Source organism: Somniosus microcephalus, chromosome 27 (assembly GCF_052327205.1).
Source record: "Somniosus microcephalus isolate GS21.2 chromosome 27, FLI_Smic_1.0, whole genome shotgun sequence".
Taxonomy (NCBI): domain Eukaryota; kingdom Metazoa; phylum Chordata; class Chondrichthyes; order Squaliformes; family Somniosidae; genus Somniosus; species Somniosus microcephalus.
Genome location: NC_141013.1, coordinates 10,942,892 through 10,966,253, shown reverse-complemented (window position 1 = coordinate 10,966,253; position 23,362 = coordinate 10,942,892). Strand labels below are relative to the sequence as shown.

At 44.0% G+C, this 23,362-nt stretch overlaps 1 protein-coding gene across 3 annotated transcripts in view; it reads right to left on the bottom strand.

The window, feature by feature from the left end:
- The window catches only part of LOC147099965 (synaptic vesicle glycoprotein 2B-like), a 199,840-nt gene that overhangs the window by 55,917 nt on the left and 120,561 nt on the right, over positions 1-23,362 (bottom strand). For 2 of the 3 annotated variants that reach the window (XM_085968509.1, XM_085968510.1), the window contains exon 2: positions 13,547-14,447. In XM_085968509.1, the coding sequence (XP_085824635.1) occupies positions 13,547-14,084 (538 nt within the window). In that variant the 5' untranslated portion in view covers positions 14,085-14,447. Of the gene's footprint in view, positions 1-13,546; positions 14,448-14,528; positions 14,769-23,362 lie in introns of those variants that run through there. The other variant, XM_085968512.1, reaches the window with a different exon arrangement.

Here is a 23,362-nt window from a genome sequence, read left to right as displayed (position 1 = left end):
CATGTTCCCCGAGCAGCGGGTAACCCATGGGGGAGCAATTAAAATTGCAAGGTAGCCTCAAAATAGCATTAAATTGGCTGTCAACAAGCCATTTAATGATCTGAATTGTCTCCCCCGCTGCTTGGTGTCGGGTCAGTTCTCCGCTGACAGACCAGACACCTGGGAGATTCACGTGGAGGTGGGTTGACAGCGGGTTTCCTACCTGCTGTCAATCTTTGCTATTTTGACAGCTGACCCGCCTCCAAACCCACCCTCTGAGCGCCAGCAAAATTCAACCCTGAGCGAGGACAGGATTGGGCTCAGCTGTGATAACCCACAGCCGAATAGCCCAGTGGCATTCACTATCTCAGCTCACATGTGGAGAATGGCCACCTAGGAGCAGTTCCCAAAAGTGGATATGGAACCATAGCCCAGCGTGTATCAGCACCTTCAGGAGAGGAGGGGGAGAAACTGAGTGAAAGTTGGCTGGGTTTTGAGATATATGGGCCAAGTTCCTCTCTGAGTCCCCACCTATTGTAAGATACCGGAGGTGAACTGTATCCATGAAGGGAGGAATTGGCCTGAGTCATTCACATGGCCTGGGCACCTTCCTGGTAGAGGCCTGTTCCCTGGCACAGCCTTGCACTGGAATCAGGGGAAGCAACAGAAGTGCAACTACAGGCCAGAAAAGCCTGCAGCTGTTCTCCTGATCACCTTCCGGCTGCTGTTGGAGAGGGGGGACTATTTCAAATATCTTCGGGGCATTCCCGAGGCCCCCTTAAACCCTCCGATCTGTGGAAGGTCTCAGCGCAAGATCCACCTCCAGGTTTTCTGGGGGCCCTTCTCTCTTTGGGTGGCCCATGGGCACAATCAGGGGGAAGTGAGGCTGGAGAGTTGGGAACATCGCCTGCCCTCCCTCATTCACATTGTTGCACTGGACCAACGACCACTGCAGGTCCAAGCCCAGTGACATCACTTGGGGGAAGTCCTGGTAAGCCCTGGGGCAACGCTGTGGGGTTGGAGACCGGTCAGACTGGGTCTGTGACCCTATTGCTTCCTCACTGTACCTAGCATAGGAATTGCGAGACGAAAAAAGACCACGGTCCATCTAGTTCGCCTTCTGCCATCCTGGTAGTCGCCTGATACAATGATAATGGAGTTGTTGTCTAATCATAGCAATCAATCTCGATCAACTTGTCTAGCGCAACGAAAAAGAAAATCTTCCCCATAAAATCAAATGATTTAGTTTCCTGTCCATTGTAAAATTTTCACCACAGTAGAGTCAAAGGAAATACAAAGGAACAGCAGAGACTGCGCTCCTGGTGATTGTCCGAAACATGTTCACTATCCTTGAGAACTCAGCCTGTTTGATGCTTTTTTTGCACCTCACTCTGGAGACACTTGAGAATCTCCTGAACCCATCTGCTACAAGCGTGGTCTAAAATATTAATTAGACAGAAAACTCTTTTGCTTCAGTCAGTACTTCATGGTGGTCTCCAGAGGATAGAGTGTCCAGAAGTAACGGTGCAATGCGGCTCTGAGGAGAAAGAATGACTATGGGGTAGCAATTGGACCTCGTTGCGTCCGTCTTACAACAATAACAACAACTTGCATATAAATAAAGCGCCTTTAAAGTAGTAAAACGTCCCAAGGTGCTTTACAGGAGCGACTATCAAACTAAATTTGACACCGAACCACGCAAAGAGATATTTGGACAGGTGCTCGGTCAAAGAGGTAGGTTTTAAGGAGCCTCTTAAAGGAGGAGAGGTGGAGAGGCATAAAATGGGCACAACAAGGCATAACTTCAAAGACAATCGACCTTAAGGACGCCCGAATCATGTCCGACCTGAAACTGGGTTGGTGATTTTTCAGGCATCCACGTTGGCTGCCTAAAACAGGCGCTAGGCCCCTTATGTTGGTGTCCTGGGTAAGGCCTGCTCCTCTGAGCTTAACCTTTCTTGGTGGCGGCCGGTTAATAAACCACATCCACACCTGGTGAAGTTTTAATATTTTTTTAAAAATTCATGTGGAGCCAGCAGGAACAAGGGTGCTCCTCCCAGCTCCACATCAGTCCCGACGGCCACTGCCGGCGAGATTGGCCCCTCTTCCGACCACCTCGCTCCGCTTCGTGATCGGACCCCACTGCCCCGAAATCTGACCCGACCCCCACGTCCCCCGGGAGCCGATGCTCGTCCCGAGGTCCTCCTCTCCACTCCCCGGCTGCGGCCTGGTGCCACAGGCCTACCCCACCCCCCTCCCAGCCAGCCAGCCAGCCTCTCAATCTGGCTGGCTGCCGGCCGGGAAACGGAGACAAAAAATCGAAATGAGGTCCTGCCGTTAAATTCTGGTTCGCCCGCAATTCCGGTGATGTTCTCTTATCCTCTCCTAGCCCACAAGAGTACTGAGACCATCTGTAGCAGCCTTACCATCACTCCAGCTGACTTCAGCTAACACAACACAAGCCAGAGATCAAAGCTGAAACCCTCCTGGTCCGCGTGGCTCGGGCCCACACTGAGATTGGCTTTGATTTCAAGTGAAACCGTTGGCTTTTTCTAACCATTTGGATGCTGGTATAGAATTCTGTTTCATCTACTCACTTTGATATACCAGTGGCCGAAAGCCAAGCGTCAATTACCTGGCCTTTAATGAAGTAAAAAAAAACACAGAACCGGTCTTCAGTTTATCAGTGTTCAAAGAAATTTGTCTAAATCCAGCTGGGTGTGTGTGGTGATTATTCTTGTTTTATAAGAAGCATTGTAATTGGTTGCCTGTTTTCCTGCCTTGAGATATATGCTGTAAACTTATTGGTTAGTTGATTCCATGTGACCTGTGGTGGCCATCTTAAATTCAGTGTTCTACAGTTTGGTTGAGACTGGGTGCTCAACATGTACTTGCTGGTTTTTTAAGGTTAATAAAGCCTAGCTTTTGAAAGGCAATCTACTCTTTATTTCAATTTATTAACCTTTTGCTATAATGGAACGATATCTTAGAAGTGAAGGCCCTTATAGATACGGGCAGTACTGAGAGCTTTATAAGTCTTCAGTTTGTGAGGGAGAAGCGTTTGAAAATTTCGCCTGTTTCCTATCAGGTGTGTATGGCTCAGACGACTCTCACCTCACAAGTAGCTGGTTGTTGCCTTGTGAAATTAATTCTCCTAGGTAATACGTATACTGATATACGCCTATCCGTTCTGCCTAATCTCTGTGCGGACATTTTGATTGGTCATGATGTGCTTCAATTACATGAGTCCCTCAGTCTTTCTTTCGGAGGAACCAAGCCACCTTTGTCTATTTGTGGATTAACTTCTTTATTTATTTCTCCATTATCACTTTTTTCCAATTTGATGCCGGATTGTAAGCCAATTGCTACCATGTCAAGAAGGTATAGCAGTCAGGATAAAGAATTTATTAATTCTGAAGTTCAACGTCTTTTATCGGAAGGAATCATTGAACCTAGTTTTTCACCCTGGCGGGCACAGGTAGTTGTCACCACTAATGAGAGACATAAGAAGCGAATGGTGATAGACTACTCTCAAACTATTAACAGGTATACTCAATTAGATGCGTACCCCCTGCCTAAGATTGATGAGCTTATCAATAAAGTATCTCAATATAAGGTTTTTAGCACTATTGATCTAAAGAGTGCTTATCATCAGATTCCTATCGCTAAGAGGGACAAACCATATACGGCATTTGAAGCTGGCGGAAAGCTGTACCAGTTTTGCCGAGTACCATTCGGTGTTACTAACGGTGTCGCCTGTTTTCAACGGGCAATGGATGCTTTTATAAGTGATAACTCTCTCTCTGACACCTTTTCATATTTAGATGACATCACGGTGTGTGGCAAATCAAGGGTGGAGCACGATTTTAATCTAGAAAGATTCCTTCAAGTTGCGGAAAAAGTTGGCTTAGCTTTCAATAAAGAGAAGTGTATCTTTTCGACCACCGAGGTAAATTTACTGGGGTATATTATCTCGGGAAACAAGATTAAACCAGATCCAGAACGGCTGCGACCACTGATTGATTTACCTTGCCCTACTAATTCTAAGGCCTTGCAACGAGTTGTTGGACTGTTTTCTTATTATTCTAATTGGATTGCAAACTTCTCGCAGAAGATCCGGCCCCTTATTCGGGTTACGACATATCCTCTATCATGGGAGGCCAGGATGTGTTTTGATAATCTTAAAAAGGATATCCTTGGAGCAGTTGTGCATTCTATTGATGAGCAGGTTCCCTTTGTGATTGAGACGGACGCTTCCGATTTTGCAATTGGGGCTACCCTGAACCAAAATGGAAGACCTGTGGCCTTTTTCTCATGTACTCTGAGCAATAGTGAGCAGAGACATTCATCAATAGAGAAAGAGGCGTACGCAATAGTAGAAGCACTGCGTAAATGGAGACATTATTTATCTGGGCGACATTTTACATTAGTAACTGACCAAAAATCTGTGTCCTTCATGTTTGATGTCAAACATTTCGGAAAGATTAAGAATGATAAAATAATGAGGTGGAGGATCGAGTTGGCATGCTACCATTTTGATATAGTCTATCGTCCGGGGAAGGATAATGTTGCCGCTGATGCGCTGTCGAGGGCTTATTGTTCTGTGCTTCACGGAGATACGCTTATTAATCTTCATAATGCTTTGTGCCATCCTGGTGTTACGAGGATGATACACTTCGTACGCAGTAAGAATTTGCCCTTTTCAGTTGAAGACGTCAAGCGGATGACTTCGTCATGCTCTGTCTGCGCCCGGTGTAAACCGAATTTCTTTAAGCCTCAACGAGCTCATCTTATAAAGGCTACTTCTCCCTTTGAACACCTGAGCATTGATTTTAAGGGGCCTCTTCCTTCAACGACTCAGAATCGATATATATTTACTGTTGTGGATGAGTTTTCAAGGTTCCCTTTTGCTTTTCCTTGTGCAGATGTATCAGCTGCTACAGTTATTAAATGTCTGACTCAACTTTTTGTCATCTTTGGGATGCCTGCGTATATCCATTCAGATCAGGGAAGTTCTTTTATGTCTTCCCAGTTGAAGGAATACCTCCAGAGTCGGGGAATTTCTACTAGCAGAACTACCCCGTATAATCCCCAGGGTAATGGACAGTGCAAACGATACAATGGGGTGATCTGGAAGGCAGTTATGTTGGCTTTGACATCCCGGAACCTTAAGAACACACAGTGGGAAATGGTACTGCCTGATGCCCTGCATTCCATTAGATCATTGCTTTCAACGGCTACTAATGTGACCCCCCATGAAAGGCTCTTCAACTATCCGCGGAGATCCACTACGGGATATTCGGTACCTTCATGGCTTACTATGCAGGGACCTGTGCTGCTCCGACGCCATGTTAGACTGTCAAAGTATGATCCTTTAGTGGAGGAGGTGGAGCTATTGGAGGCAAATTCCCAATATGCTCATATTCGATTCCAAGATGGGAAAGAAAGTACGGTTTCAGTTAAAGACTTAGCTCCTTGTGGTGGCCAGCCCTCTCCTGAGGACATTAACAATAGCCATAATTCAGATAATGTTGATGTCGTCACAGATACTACGAACATTTCCAATCCTATTGCAGACACTTACAATTCTCTTAGTCTGCCCCCGATGGATGTTCATGACCCTCCCAGTCTACCTTCTAATGGGACTTCCAATTCGGAAACCGTTGATAATCGGGATATTGATAGCCTCCCTGCAGAAGATATTTCTGTGTCTCCTGGTGTGGGAGGGCAAGGAACTCCACCAAGGCTAAGAAGGTCGACACGAACAAGATATCCGGTCGACCGATTAAAAATGGACTTTTAAAATAATTAATAATTTAATAGTAAAATTTTAAAATTGTTGAAGGCATTATACATGTATTGCTCTAGTCATAAATAACTAATTGTAAACTGTAAAGGCTACCTAGGTTGAAGTATATTTTAAAAGGAGGGGTGAATGTGGTGATTATTCTTGTTTTATAAGAAGCATTGTAATTGGTTGCCTGTTTTCCTGCCTTGAGATATATGCTGTAAACTTATTGGTTGGTTGGTTCCATGTGACCTGTGGTGGCCATCTTAAATTCAGTGTTCTACAGTTTGGTTGAGACTGGGTGCTCAACATGTACTTGCTGGTTTTTTAAGGTTAATAAAGCCTAGCTTTTGAAAGGCAATCTACTCTTTATTTCAGTGTGCAGTCACGGTTTGGTGTAGCCATAGTGTAGCTGATCACCGTCAGCTTCACAACTGGGAAAATTGTGTTTTCTAAAATTCCTTGCAGCACTATATAAGAAATATAGAATAACAACTTGCACTTATTCCAGAAACTTAACTGGAGCAGCCACATAAATACTGTGGCAAAAGAGCAGGTCAGAGGCTGGGTATTCTGTGGCAAGTGTCTCACCTCCTGACTCCCCAAAGCCTTTCCACCATCTACAGGGCACAAGTAAGGAGAGTGATGGAACACTCTCCACTTGCCTGGATGAGTGCAGCTCCAACAACACTCAAGAAGCTCGACACCATCCAGGACAAAGCAGCCCGCTTGATTGGCACCCCATCCACCATCTAAAACATTCACTCCCTCCACCACCAGCGTACCGTGGCTGCAGTGTGTACCATCTACAAGATGCACTGCAGCAACTCACCAAGGCTCCTTCGACAGCACCTCCCAAACCCACGACCTCTACCACCTAGAAGGACAAGGGCAGCAGGCGCATGGGAACACCACCACCTCCAAGTTCCCCTCCAAGTCACACACCATCATGACTTAGAAGTATATCGTCGATCCTTCATCGTCGCTGGGTCAAAATCCTGGAACTCCCTCCCTAACAGCACTGTGGGAGCACCTTCACCACACGGGCTGCAGCGGTTCAAGAAGGCGGCTCACCACCACCTTCTCAAGGGCAACTAGGGATGGGCAAAAAATACTGGCCTTGACAGCGACGCCCACATACCATGAAAAAAAAATTATATTGTGCCTTTTACACACTAAAGCGTCCCAAAATGCTTCACAGGGGCAAAGTCAATGGTGGGAGAGGAGTTGGGGAGGTAACTGAAGGTGCGTTCAGAAGTGGCTTTTCAGGAGTGATTTATAACCAATTAATGACTTTTGAAGTGCAGTCACTGTTGTCATGTAGGTAAACACAGTGGCCAAATTGCGTACAGCAAGATCTCACAAAATAACTAAAGAATGAATTACAATAATCTGTTTTGGTGGGTCTTGTTTGAGGGAGAAACATTGGCCAGGGCACCAAGGGAACTCCCTACTTCTCTTTCAACAGTACTGACATGAATCTTGTCATTCATGCGGAAATGACTTATGAAATAATACTGGGCGGCCTGCTGGTGGCGCTGTCCAGGGAGAGTATAAATACTCGGGCATGGGCCCAGCTTGCTCAGGACATTCTTTAACAGGAACTAGTGAAGGACACAACTAGATCTCCATGTTGAAAAACAGTTGATTAAAGCCTTGTTTAATACTCAGACCAAGTGCCTAGTAGTTTTCTTACGTCAAGTACCGTGAGATCTTTTCTATTCATCGGAGCAGACAGATAGGACCTCAGTTTAACATTTCATCTGAAAGACAGCACCTCTGGCAATGCAATGCTCCTTTTGTACTCACTGAAGTGTCAGCCTAGATTATGTGCTCAATCTATACTGAGGCTGAACCCACAACTTTCTAACTTAGAGCCAAGAATGTGGTCAACTGAGCCAAGCTGATATTTGGTACAAGATGCAGAAATCAGGGACAGGAGTTTTCTGTTCTGTTGCGTTGGTACTTCCGGCGCGATGCTCTCAAAAAATCGGCCAAACCAGCGCAAAAGATCTTGGAAGTTCACGTGCAAATTCCGGACGACGCGAATCGAATTTCCGTGATCTTTTTGCGCTGGTTTAAAAAAAATCACGCTAGAAGCCGGCCCCGCCCATAGAGCTGGCCACGCCCCCAGGTTGAAATAATCACCATGGCGAGCTTCCGCTAGTTGCACCCATTTGCGGGCCTTCGCGGAGGCTCTTAAAACGAAACTGGGTTTTTTTAGGCGCAAGGACACTAATAGGCACATTTTAAACATTTTAAATATTATTTTTTTTAATTTATACTTAAAAAAACTGACTACTGTTCACCAATGTAACTAGTAAATAGCTCTGCCTAAATTTTAAAGTAATTTTCAGTTATTTAAAATCGGGTGGCAGACTCGACACTGATTAAAGATGCTTATTTTTTGTTAAAACCCATTTTCAGCTGTATTAATAATGCTGCACCAGGTTACCGCTCTTAGATATATCAATGAATTTTTTTAATGCAAGCTTTAAAAAAAACCCATTAAGTTCTAAAGCACTGCCTGATTGCGCTGGTTCATGGGAGATTTTGCATTTGGCGATATGCAAATAAGTTTGAGAAAATAAACTTGAGAAAAATATACTTATCAAAACTAGCGCAGTTTTGAGCGCAATCTGCACCCGGATCGCCCATTGCGCCCAAAGCGGAAACCCCAGGCCCTCATGTTTAATTCGCTGTCCTATCTTAGCCTGGTGCTGTACTAAGCTGCATAGCAGGTGACATTGTGCTCTTGCACTCTACTGCAGTGAATAGTGTCAGGGGAATGCACGTGTCTTGCTAGCTTCTCAGGATGTCACCGGCTTTGAATGAACCCACTAACAGTGAGATAACTCTACTCCACTGGGGAATAAACCATTTGATAGTTTCCCAGGAAATGAAATAACTGTGTCAGCAACCACTGATTGGCTGGTAATGGTCAACATTGTTTTTTTCCTCGCCAGTTTTCTCTCCTTCGGACTCTCGCTGGGGTCACAGTTCCATGGGTGCCAACAACACACCTTGCTAAAGTGGGCACTCCTCATGGGCGAGCCTTGACAACGAGTGCTGACAGGCTACTCGATCCTGTCCTCTCCTGTGTTCTCATGCACTTTCCAATAGATAGCAATAAGGAGCAGAAGCCTTGGCTCAAGCCTATCCCCTTCCTACGCCAGGCAATAAATCTAATCGTACTATCTCTGCTAAGATTAGCTTGTGAATGTGGAACTGAGGCACAGACTATGCAACATCTCCTGCAATGCCCATCGTTAGAGGAACCCTGCACTGTTGCAGATCTTGCCGAATTCAACAACAAGGCGCAAAAATTTGGTGGATGTAAAAGATCCTATGGCACTCTTTCAAAGAAGAGCAGAGGAGTTATCCCCAGTGTCCTGGGCAATATTTATCCCTCAATCAACATCACTAAAATAGATTATCTGGTCATCATCATATTGCTGTGTGGGGGAGCTCACTGCGTGCAAATTGGCTGCCTATATCCTACATTATAACAGTGACTACACTTCACAAAGCACTTCATTGGCTGTAAAGCAATTTGGGATGTCCAGTGGTTGTGAAAGGCGCTGTAGAAATGCAGGTCTTTCTTTCTGTGCTGTAAGATTCTATGATTCTATGAACTCAGTCCTATTTGTTATTTGATGGTTTGTCCTGTTTGATTTCTGTGTGTTTGGTTGTTCTGAGCACTTTGGGCTCATTAGTAGATAAATCCTAAATCGGAACACCAAAACCTGTTCGTGTCAGCAATTTGAGATATATGCAAGTCACAGGAAACATGGATTTAAACTTTATATTTGGTCTACTCGCTCTATGGCATGAACCTATGAAGGATAAAAACTTAAATTAACTCCCTCCCCCTCTGCTATTCTGCTGCAACCATTTACACCTCCTCTGGACCCATCTTTTGTTTCTTTACTTGTCCTATTACCATCTCCTTTTGCCTTGCACCATCATCATTTTTGGCAGGGATGACTGTGCTATTGTTTACAGCAGTACAATACTTCTACATATGATAGGATCAGTATTGTGCAAATTCAGCTCTTTAAAGAAAACCTTCAGGACAGATGGAACTTGTGCAACTCACAGGTCAAGTGCACCAAGGTTAGATGCAGAGTAAAGCGTCATCTTCTCAGCCCAACAATGAACCTCAAACCCCAACTTCAGAAGAGCATCCAATACTGGGCCTATATTCCCTAGAGTTTAGAAAAATGAGAGGTGATCTAATTGAAACGTTAGCAATTATTAAGGGGCTTGACAGGGTAGATGCAGGGAGGTTGCTTCCCCTGGCTGGGGAGTCTAGAACTAGGGGTCACAGTCTCAGGATAAGGGGTCGGCCATTTAGGACTGAGATGAGGAGGAATTTCTTCACTCAGAGGGTGGTGAATCTTTGGAATTCTCTACCCCAGAGGGCTGTGGAGGCTCAGTCGTTGAGTATATTCAAGACAGAGATTGATAGATTTTTGGATATTAAGGGAATCAAGGGATATGGAAATAGTGCAGGAAACTGGAGATGAGGTCAAAGATCACCCATGATCTTATTGAATGGCTGAGCAGGCTTGAAGGGCCAAATGGCCTACTCCTGCTCCTATTTCTTATGTTCTTATGTACTGTATCAGTATGGCATTTTTCCCATTTCCTACAGCCTTTCTGAGTGTACATGCCAGTATAGTACCATATCAAAGCAATTTTGTGTGTTGTGTTCCATGCCCATTGGATAGAGACTGCCTGAATTATTTTCCCATAGAACCCTATGGCTGCTTTCAGCCCATCAGACTGGCTGGCTTAGAACCCTAGAGGTGAAGGGACAGCATCTAACCCACATCACCACCCAGTCCCCAGGAGGGGGGGGGGGGGAAACCTATGAAGGATAAAAACTTAAATTAACTCCCTCCCCTTCTGCTATTCTGCTGCAACCATTTACACCTCCTCTAGACCCATCTTTTGTTTCTTTACTTGTCCCATTACCATCTCCTTTTGCCTTGCACCACCACCATTTTTGGCAGAGATGACTGTGCTATTGTTTACAGCAGTACAATACTTCTACGTATGATAGGATCAGTATTGTGCAAAACTTTCCCCACCATTATACAGGATAGTAATGCCACTTTAAAACCTTTGAATGGTTTGGAGGCACTCTATAGTTGCAATCTCATTACTTTCCCTTTTTTTCCAAGATACTTAGTTAAAGTACTGCAGTCCCAAGAATTTATTTGCCTCGTAGTCAATCCACAAAATGGAAGATGGTACTTTAACAGACAATTTCCATTAAACTCCACAATCAATAAAGAGCTGGGAGCTTACATCACAGATCATTCTCCGTGCAATCAATAACACTCCGGGCACCTGGCCATCATTTTAATGAGGCTCTGCATGAACAGCAAAATATTGTGTTCATTCTTGTTAAAATTGTGTTAACCATTCAAAGTACCTCTATTACTTTACTGCTTCAAACAACTATTTAACCTCTTGAGTATTTAAAGTCTTAAAGGGGCTGCATCATCATATATAAACCTGAAAATACAGTTAACCCTATGTGCGTGGATTGATGAGGGTGAAACTCTCTCTCCTCCCTTCCCCTCTCTAGCTTTCTCCTACCTTTTCTGAGTCATGTTGTGTTTAATGTTCATGTTGGCAACTTCCATGCATCTCGTCCAGCTGCCTTTCTCTGTGTTTGAGCTGAGGTAGTGTGAAGGACATTTTGTCTTCATCTGACACTGGACACTTGGGCTTTTCAGCAGAGATAGTGTTCAGGAGCAGGAATACCAGTTGATAGTCGAGGAACACTGAGGCAAATTGTAGAACCCTTGCCATCTTCCCAGGTGAGATCAGATAACTGAGAACAAACTGGAAATCAAGTCTGCCCCTTCTTGGTCTTCTAGGCAGTGCCTTTAATGCCACCACCCCCCTCCCCCACCCCGTCCCCAACCAAAAGAGCTCTCTTTAATGTAGTTACTTTATCTGTGTGTTGTGCACTGTCCCAAATGGAGCCGAATGTTCCTTCACTGCCATTTCGGAGGGTCACTCTGTAATCGGCCACTAGGCGGTGCAGCCTAGGGCAGGGGGGTTTACTCCATCTTAAAGCCTTCCCTCCCTTGCTAAAATAAACTGGCTGGCTTCCAAACAGCACTTTACCGCCCTTACCTCATGTGTCAGGTTGATGCCATCAGTGCATACCAACGTCATCATGTCACCACATGTTCGGGTCACCATACTTCATCAGCAGTTTAAATAAAATAAAGTACATTTAAAAATGCTCCGGGCAGCGGTGGGTAAATGCACCTTGTGGCACGGTACTAAACCATATCGACCAGGAAGGTCTCAGCTTCAAACCCAGGTCTCTGCTGAATTAGCAGGGCGGAGCTGGCGTTCTACAATTCATCTCCACGTCCCGAGGCTACGGAGGCAGAGAATTAAATCTGCTCAACTTTCCTGATCCCACTGGAAACTTGTTGGTGTGGAAGCTGGGTGAGAGCACGTTGAGTCCGAGCCGTGAAGGCTCGCAAGGTTGAATGGCCTGCCAGCTGTTTGTGACAAGGCCCGTGCATGAAGAATGGGTCAGGTGGTGGTAGACTATAGTGTCAGCTGTGGCTCAGTGGGTAGCACTCTCACCTCTGAGTCAGAAGGTTTGTGGGTTCAAAGTCCCACTCCAGAGACTTGAGCACAAAATTATAGGCTGACACCCCCAGTGCTGCGCTGTCGGAGGTGCCGTCTTTCGGATGAGACGTTAAACCAAGGCCCCGTCTGCCCTCTCAGGTGGACGTAAAAGATCCTCTTTTGAAGATCAGGAGAGTTATCCCTGGTACAAAAGCAAAATACTGCGGATGCTGGAAATCTGAAATAAAAACAGAAAATGCTGGAAATACTCGGCAGGTCAGCCAGCATCTGTGGAGAGAGAAACAGAGTTAACGTTTCAGTTTCTCTCTCCACAGATGCTGAGTATTTCCAGCATTTTCTGTTTTTATTTGAGTTATCCCTGGTACCCTGGGCCAATATTTATCCCTCAATCAACATAACAGCAACAGATTATCGCGTCATTGTCGCATTGCTGTATGTGGGAGCTTGCTGTGCGCAAATTGGCTGCCGCGTTTCCCACATTACAACAGTGACTACGCTTCAAAAAAAAGGTACTTCATTGGCTGTAAAGAGCTTTGGGACAACCTGAGGTTGTGACAGGTGCTATACAAATGCAGGTCTTTCTTTTCTATTAAGCTGCTGGTGCCTACTGAACGTAGCGTGAATCGTCCTCTTCAAGGAAAGGAGGAGCAAAGAGAGAGAAAAAAAGATAAACGCACCCAAACCAAGTTCAAACTACAGCAGATGGAGCTTTACCCAAGTGGAGAACATGACGGAGTTTCAACAAAGATCGCCTTTGGCTACCAAAGGGTACAACCTGTGTGTGAAAAAATATCCCCCACCCCAAATTTGAAATTGATCCCTTTAGAAATGTATCGGGTTTCCTAGAATCAGAGAAAGCTACAGCACAGAAACAGGCCTTTGGCCCATCAAGTCAGGTGTACTTCCCTGCTGACTGAAGATGTGCTGTGTCAGTGTTGCACGGCAGTATGTTGGGAAGACCACGTGCTTCCCGTGCCAAACAGGGGGCAACGTCTGCTTCACATCCAAACTGCAGGATGCCAACACTGACATCTCCAGGTTTCATCAGGATTACCCCTCATTTTGGAATTCACCCTTTGGGGGAAAAGATGTCATTATTGGATTTAACCCAAAATCAGAAGGCGTATTCGTAAGTGTAGCGGCACTTACCCAGCATTCCTTTGTTGGAACTTGACATGCACATGTCCCTTTCCGCAACGGGAAGTACAAAGCCCACCACAAAGACTTCTACTCCATCAGCCATCAGTGCCAATCCTAAGACAAAGAAGAGTGTCCACTGGAAGCGTCCGTGTCCGCACTCCTCGATGATTGACTCGTACTGGTGCGCTAGCTGCTCCTCGTCCTTCATACGTTCTGCCATGAGGTCTGCTTGGTCCCTGTATTCATCAGGAATGGGTTGGGTTGCTGCCATCCGATTGGCTTTAATGTCATCAGGATGTGGGATCCCCTGGTATTCCCCCTCGTAGATTTCATCGTCTTCATCGTGCCCTTCCGTGGCATCACTGTCAGCGTCTTCCTGTGCATGAGGCTCACCGCTGTGGTAATATCCCACATCTTGAGAGGCATGCTCCCCACCACCTTCGTACCGTGTGTAAGAGTCTTGCATCCTGTTGTGCCTCTTGGCCTCGTTGGCAATATCCTTGGCTCCTTGAAAGAGGTTTGAATTATTCCCAAATCCGTCATCCATCGTGCTCACAGAAAACTAGACCTCTTCCGATGTACACCTCAACTACATGTACATAGTCTTGTCAGCATAAGTTACAATTTATTCCACTGTTGAAAGTCAGACAGACGATAATGTCGGGCTGTTGGATGCTCTTCAGCTGATTTCTGCGGAGGACACAGTTGAAGAAAGAACTTTGAAACTGTTTTTTCAGTTCCACGCGGAGGTCACTGCACGTCTCCCGAGAGAGATGCTGATGTAAACAGAACAGCCATAGGGCAGCCCTTGCAACTAGATGTAAAAAGCTTAGCTATCGAATTCTATCAGTGCCTTGAAGTGATGGATGACCTTTAGCACGTCTCATTGATTGGTCCAAATGGTAAATTTCTGCAGAAAAGAAGAAAAAAAGAAAATAAACTTAGCTGTCTCCAAGGCGTAGATTGAAATGAAATGAGTTACTTTTACAACCTGTCTCTTTCTGATCTCATTTCTGATTGAGCTGTTGTTGTTAGGGCTGTCTGGCTAACTGCATGCAGTCCTTGGAGGCTTCAAGCATATATCAATGCTCAGTGTAGTCCCCATATCTAGTTAATTAAATGTGAGGTTTAAATGAAATGGGTTGAAGCTAAATATTTTTTCATCACATTTGGTCATTTTTGGACTGTTTTACATCAAAATATATTGTTTGTATCTACAGCGTTATTGGTTTCTGAATTAAAAGTGCTCAATTCCTGTTGTCTGCTGAGTTAGCTGATCTAAGCTGTGCAAGTAACAGGAACACAGGAATAGGTGCAGACCATTCGGCCCACTCTGCCTGCTCGGATATAAAGGCGGTGCTACAATTGACATCATTGCCCCTGCACTAGGGAGAGAGAAAACACCCAGCGCTCCCACTCCTGACTACCATCCAGTGGGCCCTGCTGGAAAGTGCCTGCATGTGGATGTCGAACGAGGGCAGCAATGTGCTTGGCTTTTACGCCCTCCCATGGGCGGGGGCGGGGGGGGACGACAACCTGACAGCTATCACTTGCCCAGCTCACATATCAAGAATGGACATTTTGTTACTGCATCAGCCTTGGCTCAGTGGTAGTACTCTTTCCTCTGAGGCATAAGGTTCTTCAGCATGACAACATCGGAACAGGAGGAGGCCATTCAGCCCCTCAAGCCTGTTCTACCATTCAATTAGATCATGGCTGATCTGTACCTTGACTCCATTTACTCGCCTTGGTTCCATATCCCTTACCTAATAAAAATCTAGCGACCTCAGTCTTGAAAATTTCAATTGTCCAGGATCCACAGCTTTTAGAGCGCTCCAGATTTCCACTACCCTTTGTGTGAAAAAATGCATTCTGATTTCACTTTTAAATGGCCTGGCTCTAATTTTAAGATTATATCCTCTTGTTCTGGATTCCCCCACCAGAGGAAATAGTTTATCTGTATCTATCCTATCTAATCCTGCAATCATTTTACATATTACATAGGATTACATCGGATATACGGCACAGAAACAGGCCATTCGGCCCACCCAGTCCATGCCAGCGTTTATGCTCCACTCGAGCCTCCTCCCGTCTTTCCTCATCTAACTCTATCAGCATAACCCTCTATTCCCTTCTCCCTCATATGCTTGTCCAGCCTCCCCTTAAATGCATCTATACTATTCGCTTCAACCACTCCCTGTGGTAGCGAGTTCCACATTCTCACCACTCTCTGGGTAAAGAAATTTCTTCTGAATTCCCTGTTGGATTTCTTGGTGACTATCTTATATTGATGGCCTCTAGTTATGCTCTTCCCCACAAGTGGAAACATTCTCTCTGTATCCAATCTATCAAAACCTTTCATAATTTTAAAGACCTCCATTAGGTCACCCCTCAGCCTTTTCTTTTCAAGAGAAAAGAGACTCAGCCTGTTCATCCTTTCCTGATAGGTATCCCCTTGCAGTTCTGGTATCATCCTTGTAAGTCTTTGTCTTCTTGTAATTTGTTGCAGTCCTCCTCAGTGTTGACAATCCCTCCCAATTTGGTGTCATCCGGAAATTTAGAATACCTCAATTAGATTAAAGTGGATATAATGCCAAGGTAAAGCCATTGCTCCCAGAATCAGTTTACACCAACTAAAAAGCAATTGTGCTTCCATAAGCTATAAGAAAGTCATTATGGCATCAGATGACCCATTTAATGTCATACAAAGAGTGTTAGTCCACAGAGTTTATTCTTGCTTTAGGTTAATATATACTGTACCCCTGCTTCAATAATTACACCACAGATAACTAGAGAGAGCAATGGACATCTGGGGGAAGCCATGGGTGCGATGAAATCAGAGTGAATCTTAAACTGTCCAAACCCTGAGATTAGATTGCATTTCTGAATTCTATCTCTAATACCTAGTACAAAAGCAAAATGCTGTGGATGCTGGAAATCTGAAATAAAAACAGAAAATGCTGGAAATACTCAGCAGGTCAGGCAGCATCTGTGGGGAGAGAAACAGAGTTTCCAGTATCCGCAGTATTTTGCTATTGTATTCGTGTTTAATTCACTGCCACCTCTCTTCTAGGAATACCCACCTTGAAGAAGTTCTGCTCTTCTCTCTGACGGGATTTCCATTTGTCTCCTCCCCTCCCCCCTTTCCCGGCCCCTGCACTTGCTTAAAAACCTGTTCCATCTCCAACTTTTTCCAGTTCTGACGAAGGGTCATCGACCTGAAACGTTGACTGTTTCTCTCTCCACAGATGCTGCCTTGGTCTGTTGAGTGTTTCCAGCATTTTCTGTTATTATTTCTAATACCTAGTGGTTGTTTTCTGCTCAATAAGGTTAGGGATGTCAGTGCTGGTGAAACACAGACTTCTCCACATTTTGGCACTCAGTACCAGTATTAAGCACTCCCAAGTCAGGCGTAGCTTGTCTTATGTGCAGGAAAGGCCCCCCTCTCTTCTCAATATCCTTTAACCCAACCTCAGAAGGGCTTTGCCCCCCTTCCCCAGTGGACTGGTGTGACATTGCAATTTCCCATGTCAGTATCTGTATGGTTTCTCTTGTGTGGGATTGCCAATTTGGCACAGTTGGTTGACAGTCACAATCTGGAACTTTATTTTCTGGCTGCTAAGCCTTCCGATCCAGCTGAGCAAGGTCAGTGCTGGTCAACGATTGGGGAACTGCCCTCAAGAGCACCAGAAAAAGTAGAAATTAGACAAACAGCGAGGAGGGGAGCTGTAAAAGACTTCAGGAGGACATAGTTTAGTAGAATTGGCGGATAGGTTGAAGATACAGGTTAATGCAGAGAAGTGTGAGGTCACCTATATTGGGAGGAAAGACAATGAATGGGATTATATACTTAATGGAAAGACACTGTAAGGCATGGAATAACAGAGATCTTGGGGTGCAAATACATAATTCCTTGAGAATGCAAGTGCAGGTACATAAAACAATAAACAAGGCCAATAGCATTTTGGGTCAGATAGTTAGTTGGGCAGATGGATATGCCCCATGAGTTAAGCAATAGTGAAATAATCTTTTCAGTTTGGCAGTTACCTTGCGAGATCTCAGGAGAAGGAGCTTATGAAAGTTTAGAATTACAGATTAGACAAGAGAAATGCTGTCTGTATTTATCAGTCAAATGTAGATTAGTGTATTTCTTAGATATGTAATCTATTTCTTACTTTATTATTTTGAAGAGATAAATAAAAATAGTTGTACTATAATTACATCATCGTTAAATCATTGTTAGGTTATTCACGTGTTCATCATTTATGCAATAAATTTGCTTCATAAACATTAGAATTAGGAGCAGAAGTCGGCCATACGCCCCCTCGAGCCTGCTCCACCATTCAATAAGATCATAGCTGACCTTCGTCCTCAACTCCACCTTCCCGCCCAATCCTCATATCCCTTGATTCCCTTAGTGCCCAAGAATCTATCGATCGCAATCTTGAATATTCTCAATGGCTCAGCATCCACAGCCCTCTTGGGTACAGAACTCCAAAGATTCACAACCCTCTGAGTGAAGACATTTCTCCTCATCTCAGTCCTAAATGGCCGACTCCTTATCTTGAGACTATGACCCCTAGTTCTAGACTCTCCAGCCAGGGGAAACAACCTCTCAGCATCTAGCCTGTCAAGCCCTCTAAGAATGTTATATGTTTCAATGAGATCGTCTCTCATTCTTCTAAACTCCAGAGAATATAGGCCCAATCTACTCAATCTCTCCTCATAGGACAGCCCCCTCATCCCAGAATCAATCTAGTGAATCTCTTTAAGGCAAGTATATCCTTCCTTAGATAAGGAGACCAAAACTGTGCACAATGCTCCAGGTGTGGTCACACCAACGCCCTATATAATTGCAGCAAGACTTCATTACTCTTATACTCCAACCCCCTTGCAATAAAGGTTAACATGCCATTTGCATATTCACACTTTAAGTGAGGTCTAGTAACAATCTCTCTACTTTTGAAAATGAAAGGTGTTATGTTGATGTCCAGTATGTTCATTTCCCTGGTACTTTACCAAAGCTTTTCCTAAAATTTGAAGCAAAAATGCTCTGGAGGGTTTGTGAAGTTAGGATTCACCCATAAAAGTGAGCTGAAATGTAAGAGCTGAAATAATCTAGTGTGGCGGAGCCACTGAATGACTCTGGGCAACTGTACATAATTCCCTTTAACGATGTTCTAACACCAGCCTAAGCCTGTACCATTGTGTTAGACATTACATCGTTTTGTATATAGTGTTTGTATGCACGGGGCGTGGCCCCTTTAAGAGCATGGGAAAACACGGGCAAACGTGATGACATCATGTCGCAAACCACGTGACTGCCCAGTCAGTCCTCGTGGCATCCCTGTTGGGAAAAGACCTGCTCCATGGCTCTCCTGCATCGATCTTTGTTGTTTTCTGGAATTCATCTAAACCTACATTAAAGACCTGTTTGATTGTTCTCCTGAGTTCGACCTCCGTTATTAGTTAGGAATACGACAATTCCGACACTAGGATAATAAAGTTTAAAAAATACTCCAGAAGGTAAAATGGAATCATCGAATGCTATCACCTGTGGAACCGTACCAAAGAAGACTAGGTATTGGAGAACAGCCATCACCCATGTACCATAACACAGAAAGACTAGGTATTGGAGAACAGTCATTACCCATGTACCATAACACAGAAAGACTAGGTATTGGAGAACAGTCATTACCCATGTACCATAACACAAAAAGACTAGGTATTGGAGAACAGTCATCACCCATGTACCATAACACAGAAAGACTAGGTATTGGAGAACAGCCATCACCCATGTACCATAACACAGAAAGACTAGGTATTGGAGAACAGTCATTACCCATGTACCATAACACAGAAAGACTAGGTATTGGAGAACAGTCATTACCCATGTACCATAACACAGAAAGACTAGGTATTGGAGAACAGTCATTACCCATGTACCATAACACAGAAAGACTAGGTATTGGAGAACAGTCATTACCCATGTACCATAACACAAAAAGACTAGGTATTGGAGAACAGTCATCACCCATGTACCATAACACAGAAAGACTAGGTATTGGAGAACAGCCATCACCCATGTACCATAACACAGAAAGACTAGGTATTGGAGAACAGTCATTACCCATGTACCATAACACAAAAAGACTAGGTATTGGAGAACAGTCATTACCCATGTACCATAACACAGAAAGACTAGGTATTGGAGAACAGCCATCACCCATGTACCATAACACAGAAAGACTAGGTATTGGAGAACAGTCATTACCCATGCACCATAACACAGAAAGACTAGGTATTGGAGAACAGCCATCACCCATGTACCATAACACAGAAAGACTAGGTATTGGAGAACAGTCATTACCCATGTACCATAACACAGAAAGACTAGGTATTGGAGAGCAGTCATTACCCATGTACCATAACACAGAAAGACTAGGTATTGGAGAACAGCCATCACCCATGTACCATAACACAGAAAGACTAGGTATTGGAGAACAGCCATCACCCATGTACCATAACACAGAAAGACTAGGTATTGGAGAACAGTCATTACCCATGTACCATAACACAAAAAGACTAGGTATTGGAGAACAGTCATTACCCATGTACCATAACACAGAAAGACTAGGTATTGGAGAACAGTCATTACCCATGTACCATAACACAAAAAGACTAGGTATTGGAGAACAGTCATTACCCATGCACCATAACACAGAAAGACTAGGTATTGGAGAACAGTCATTACCCATGTACCATAACACAAAAAGACTAGGTATTGGAGAACAGTCATTACCCATGTACCATAACACAAAAAGACTAGGTATTGGAGAACAGTCATTACCCATGTACCATAACACAGAAAGACTAGGTATTGGAGAACAGTCATTACCCATGTACCATAACACAGAAAGACTAGGTATTGGAGAACAGCCATCACCCATGTACCATAACACAGAAAGACTAGGTATTGGAGAACAGTCATCACCCATGTACCATAACACAGAAAGACTAGGTATTGGAGAACAGTCATTACCCATGTACCATAACACAGAAAGACTAGGTATTGGAGAACAGCCATCACCCATGTACCATAACACAGAAAGACTAGGTATTGGAGAACAGCCATCACCCATGTACCATAACACAGAAAGACTAGGTATTGGAGAACAGTCATTACCCATGTACCATAACACAGAAAGACTAGGTATTGGAGAACAGTCATCACCCATGTACCATAACACAGAAAGACTAGGTATTGGAGAACAGTCATCACCCATGTACCATAACACAAAAAGACTAGGTATTGGAGAACAGTCATTACCCATGTACCATAACACAAAAAGACTAGGTATTGGAGAACAGTCATTACCCATGTACCATAACACAGAAAGACTAGGTATTGGAGAAGTCATTACCCATGTACCATAACACAGAAAGACTAGGTATTGGAGAGCAGTCATTACCCATGTACCATAACACAGAAAGACTAGGTATTGGAGAACAGTCATCACCCATGTACCATAACACAGAAAGACTAGGTATTGGAGAACAGTCATCGCCCATGTACCATAACACAGAAAGACTAGGTATTGGAGAACAGCCATCACCCATGTACCATAACACAGAAAGACTAGGTATTGGAGAACAGCCATCACCCATGTACCATAACACAGAAAGACTAGGTATTGGAGAACAGTCATTACCCATGTACCATAACACAGAAAGACTAGGTATTGGAGAACAGTCATCACCCATGTACCATAACACAGAAAGACTAGGTATTGGAGAACAGTCATCACCCATGTACCATAACACAAAAAGACTAGGTATTGGAGAACAGTCATTACCCATGTACCATAACACAAAAAGACTAGGTATTGGAGAACAGTCATTACCCATGTACCATAACACAGAAAGACTAGGTATTGGAGAAGTCATTACCCATGTACCATAACACAGAAAGACTAGGTATTGGAGAGCAGTCATTACCCATGTACCATAACACAGAAAGACTAGGTATTGGAGAACAGTCATCACCCATGTACCATAACACAGAAAGACTAGGTATTGGAGAACAGTCATCGCCCATGTACCATAACACAGAAAGACTAGGTATTGGAGAACAGTCATTACCCATGTACCATAACACAAAAAGACTAGGTATTGGGGAACAGTCATTACCCATGCACCATAACACAGAAAGACTAGGTATTGGAGAACAGTCATTACCCATGTACCATAACACAAAAAGACTAGGTATTGGAGAACAGTCATTACCCATGTACCATAACACAAAAAGACTAGGTATTGGAGAACAGTCATTACCCATGTACCATAACACAGAAAGACTAGGTATTGGAGAAGTCATTACCCATGTACCATAACACAGAAAGACTAGGTATTGGAGAACAGTCATCACCCATGTACCATAACACAGAAAGACTAGGTATTGGAGAACAGTCATCGCCCATGTACCATAACACAGAAAGACTAGGTATTGGAGAACAGTCATTACCCATGTACCATAACACAAAAAGACTAGGTATTGGAGAACAGTCATTACCCATGCACCATAACACAGAAAGACTAGGTATTGGAGAACAGTCATCACCCATGTACCATAACACAGAAAGACTAGGTATTGGAGAGCAGTCATCACCCATGCACCATAACACAGAAAGACTAGGTATTGGAGAACAGTCATTACCCATGCACCATAACACAGAAAGACTAGGTATTGGAGAGCAGTCATTACCCATGTACCATAACACAGAAAGACTAGGTATTGGAGAACAGTCATTACCCATGTACCATAACACAGAAAGACTAGGTATTGGAGAACAGTCATCACCCATGTACCATAACACAGAAAGACTAGATATTGGAGAAGTCATTACCTGTATACTGTATGCCAGGGAGAGCAAATATCAGACCACAGCTGTCATTTATTGAACCGTGGAACAGAAAGAATCACCTGAGGACTGTCATCATCTACGAAACTGTGCCACCAGAAAAGTCAGGAGAGGAGGGAAGAAAACTAAAAAAAAATCTTATTCTGGGAAAAGGTAAAAAGCAATCATAACCGCAGTATCATGGATACAATATGGCTTGTCTGATTTACTGCTGGTTCCCTGCATTTATGGGGGTGGCTTGTGCCGACAGAAAGCCTTTGTTAATATGCAGATGCACCTGTTCCGTTACTGTTTAAAGGGGTACTGCCTTTCTGAGAATATTTCCATGGTAAACCCTTTCTCATTTGTTTGCAAAGACTTGATATGATGACAGAAAGCATAATGCGTGTATTTCTGACGTTTACATGTGATGTCACATGTGGAGAAGGCACATCTATCGTCTTCTTCAAACAAAAAAATTTAGCCAAACATATTTTCACAATGAAATGCCTTTAATTATGTTGATGAGAGAATCCCATAAGGAGTTCTATACAATGCTTCAGAAGCTCTCTCAACTCCCCAAATGGCTTCTTAATTTATTCCATTTGATAGGAATTGCTGTTGGTTAGCTCATTGCTGCTCAGGGACTGTCCTTGTTTTTTTATTCTTCTATGTTGATAGGGTGAGAAATATCAGTGTTAGGAAATGGAACACCGTCCATATCATCAGCCAGGTGTCAGCATCAAGCACTTCCAGGTCGTGTACAGTACGTCAGGTTCAAAGTAAAATTTCCTCTACGTCGCCCCAACAATGCGCCTCAGCCCCACCCGCAGAAGAGCGCCCCCGACTGCACCAGTGTGATATTTTTCCATTTCCCACATCAACTATTCTGTTGAGACCTACATTGGCTCCCGGTCCGGCAACG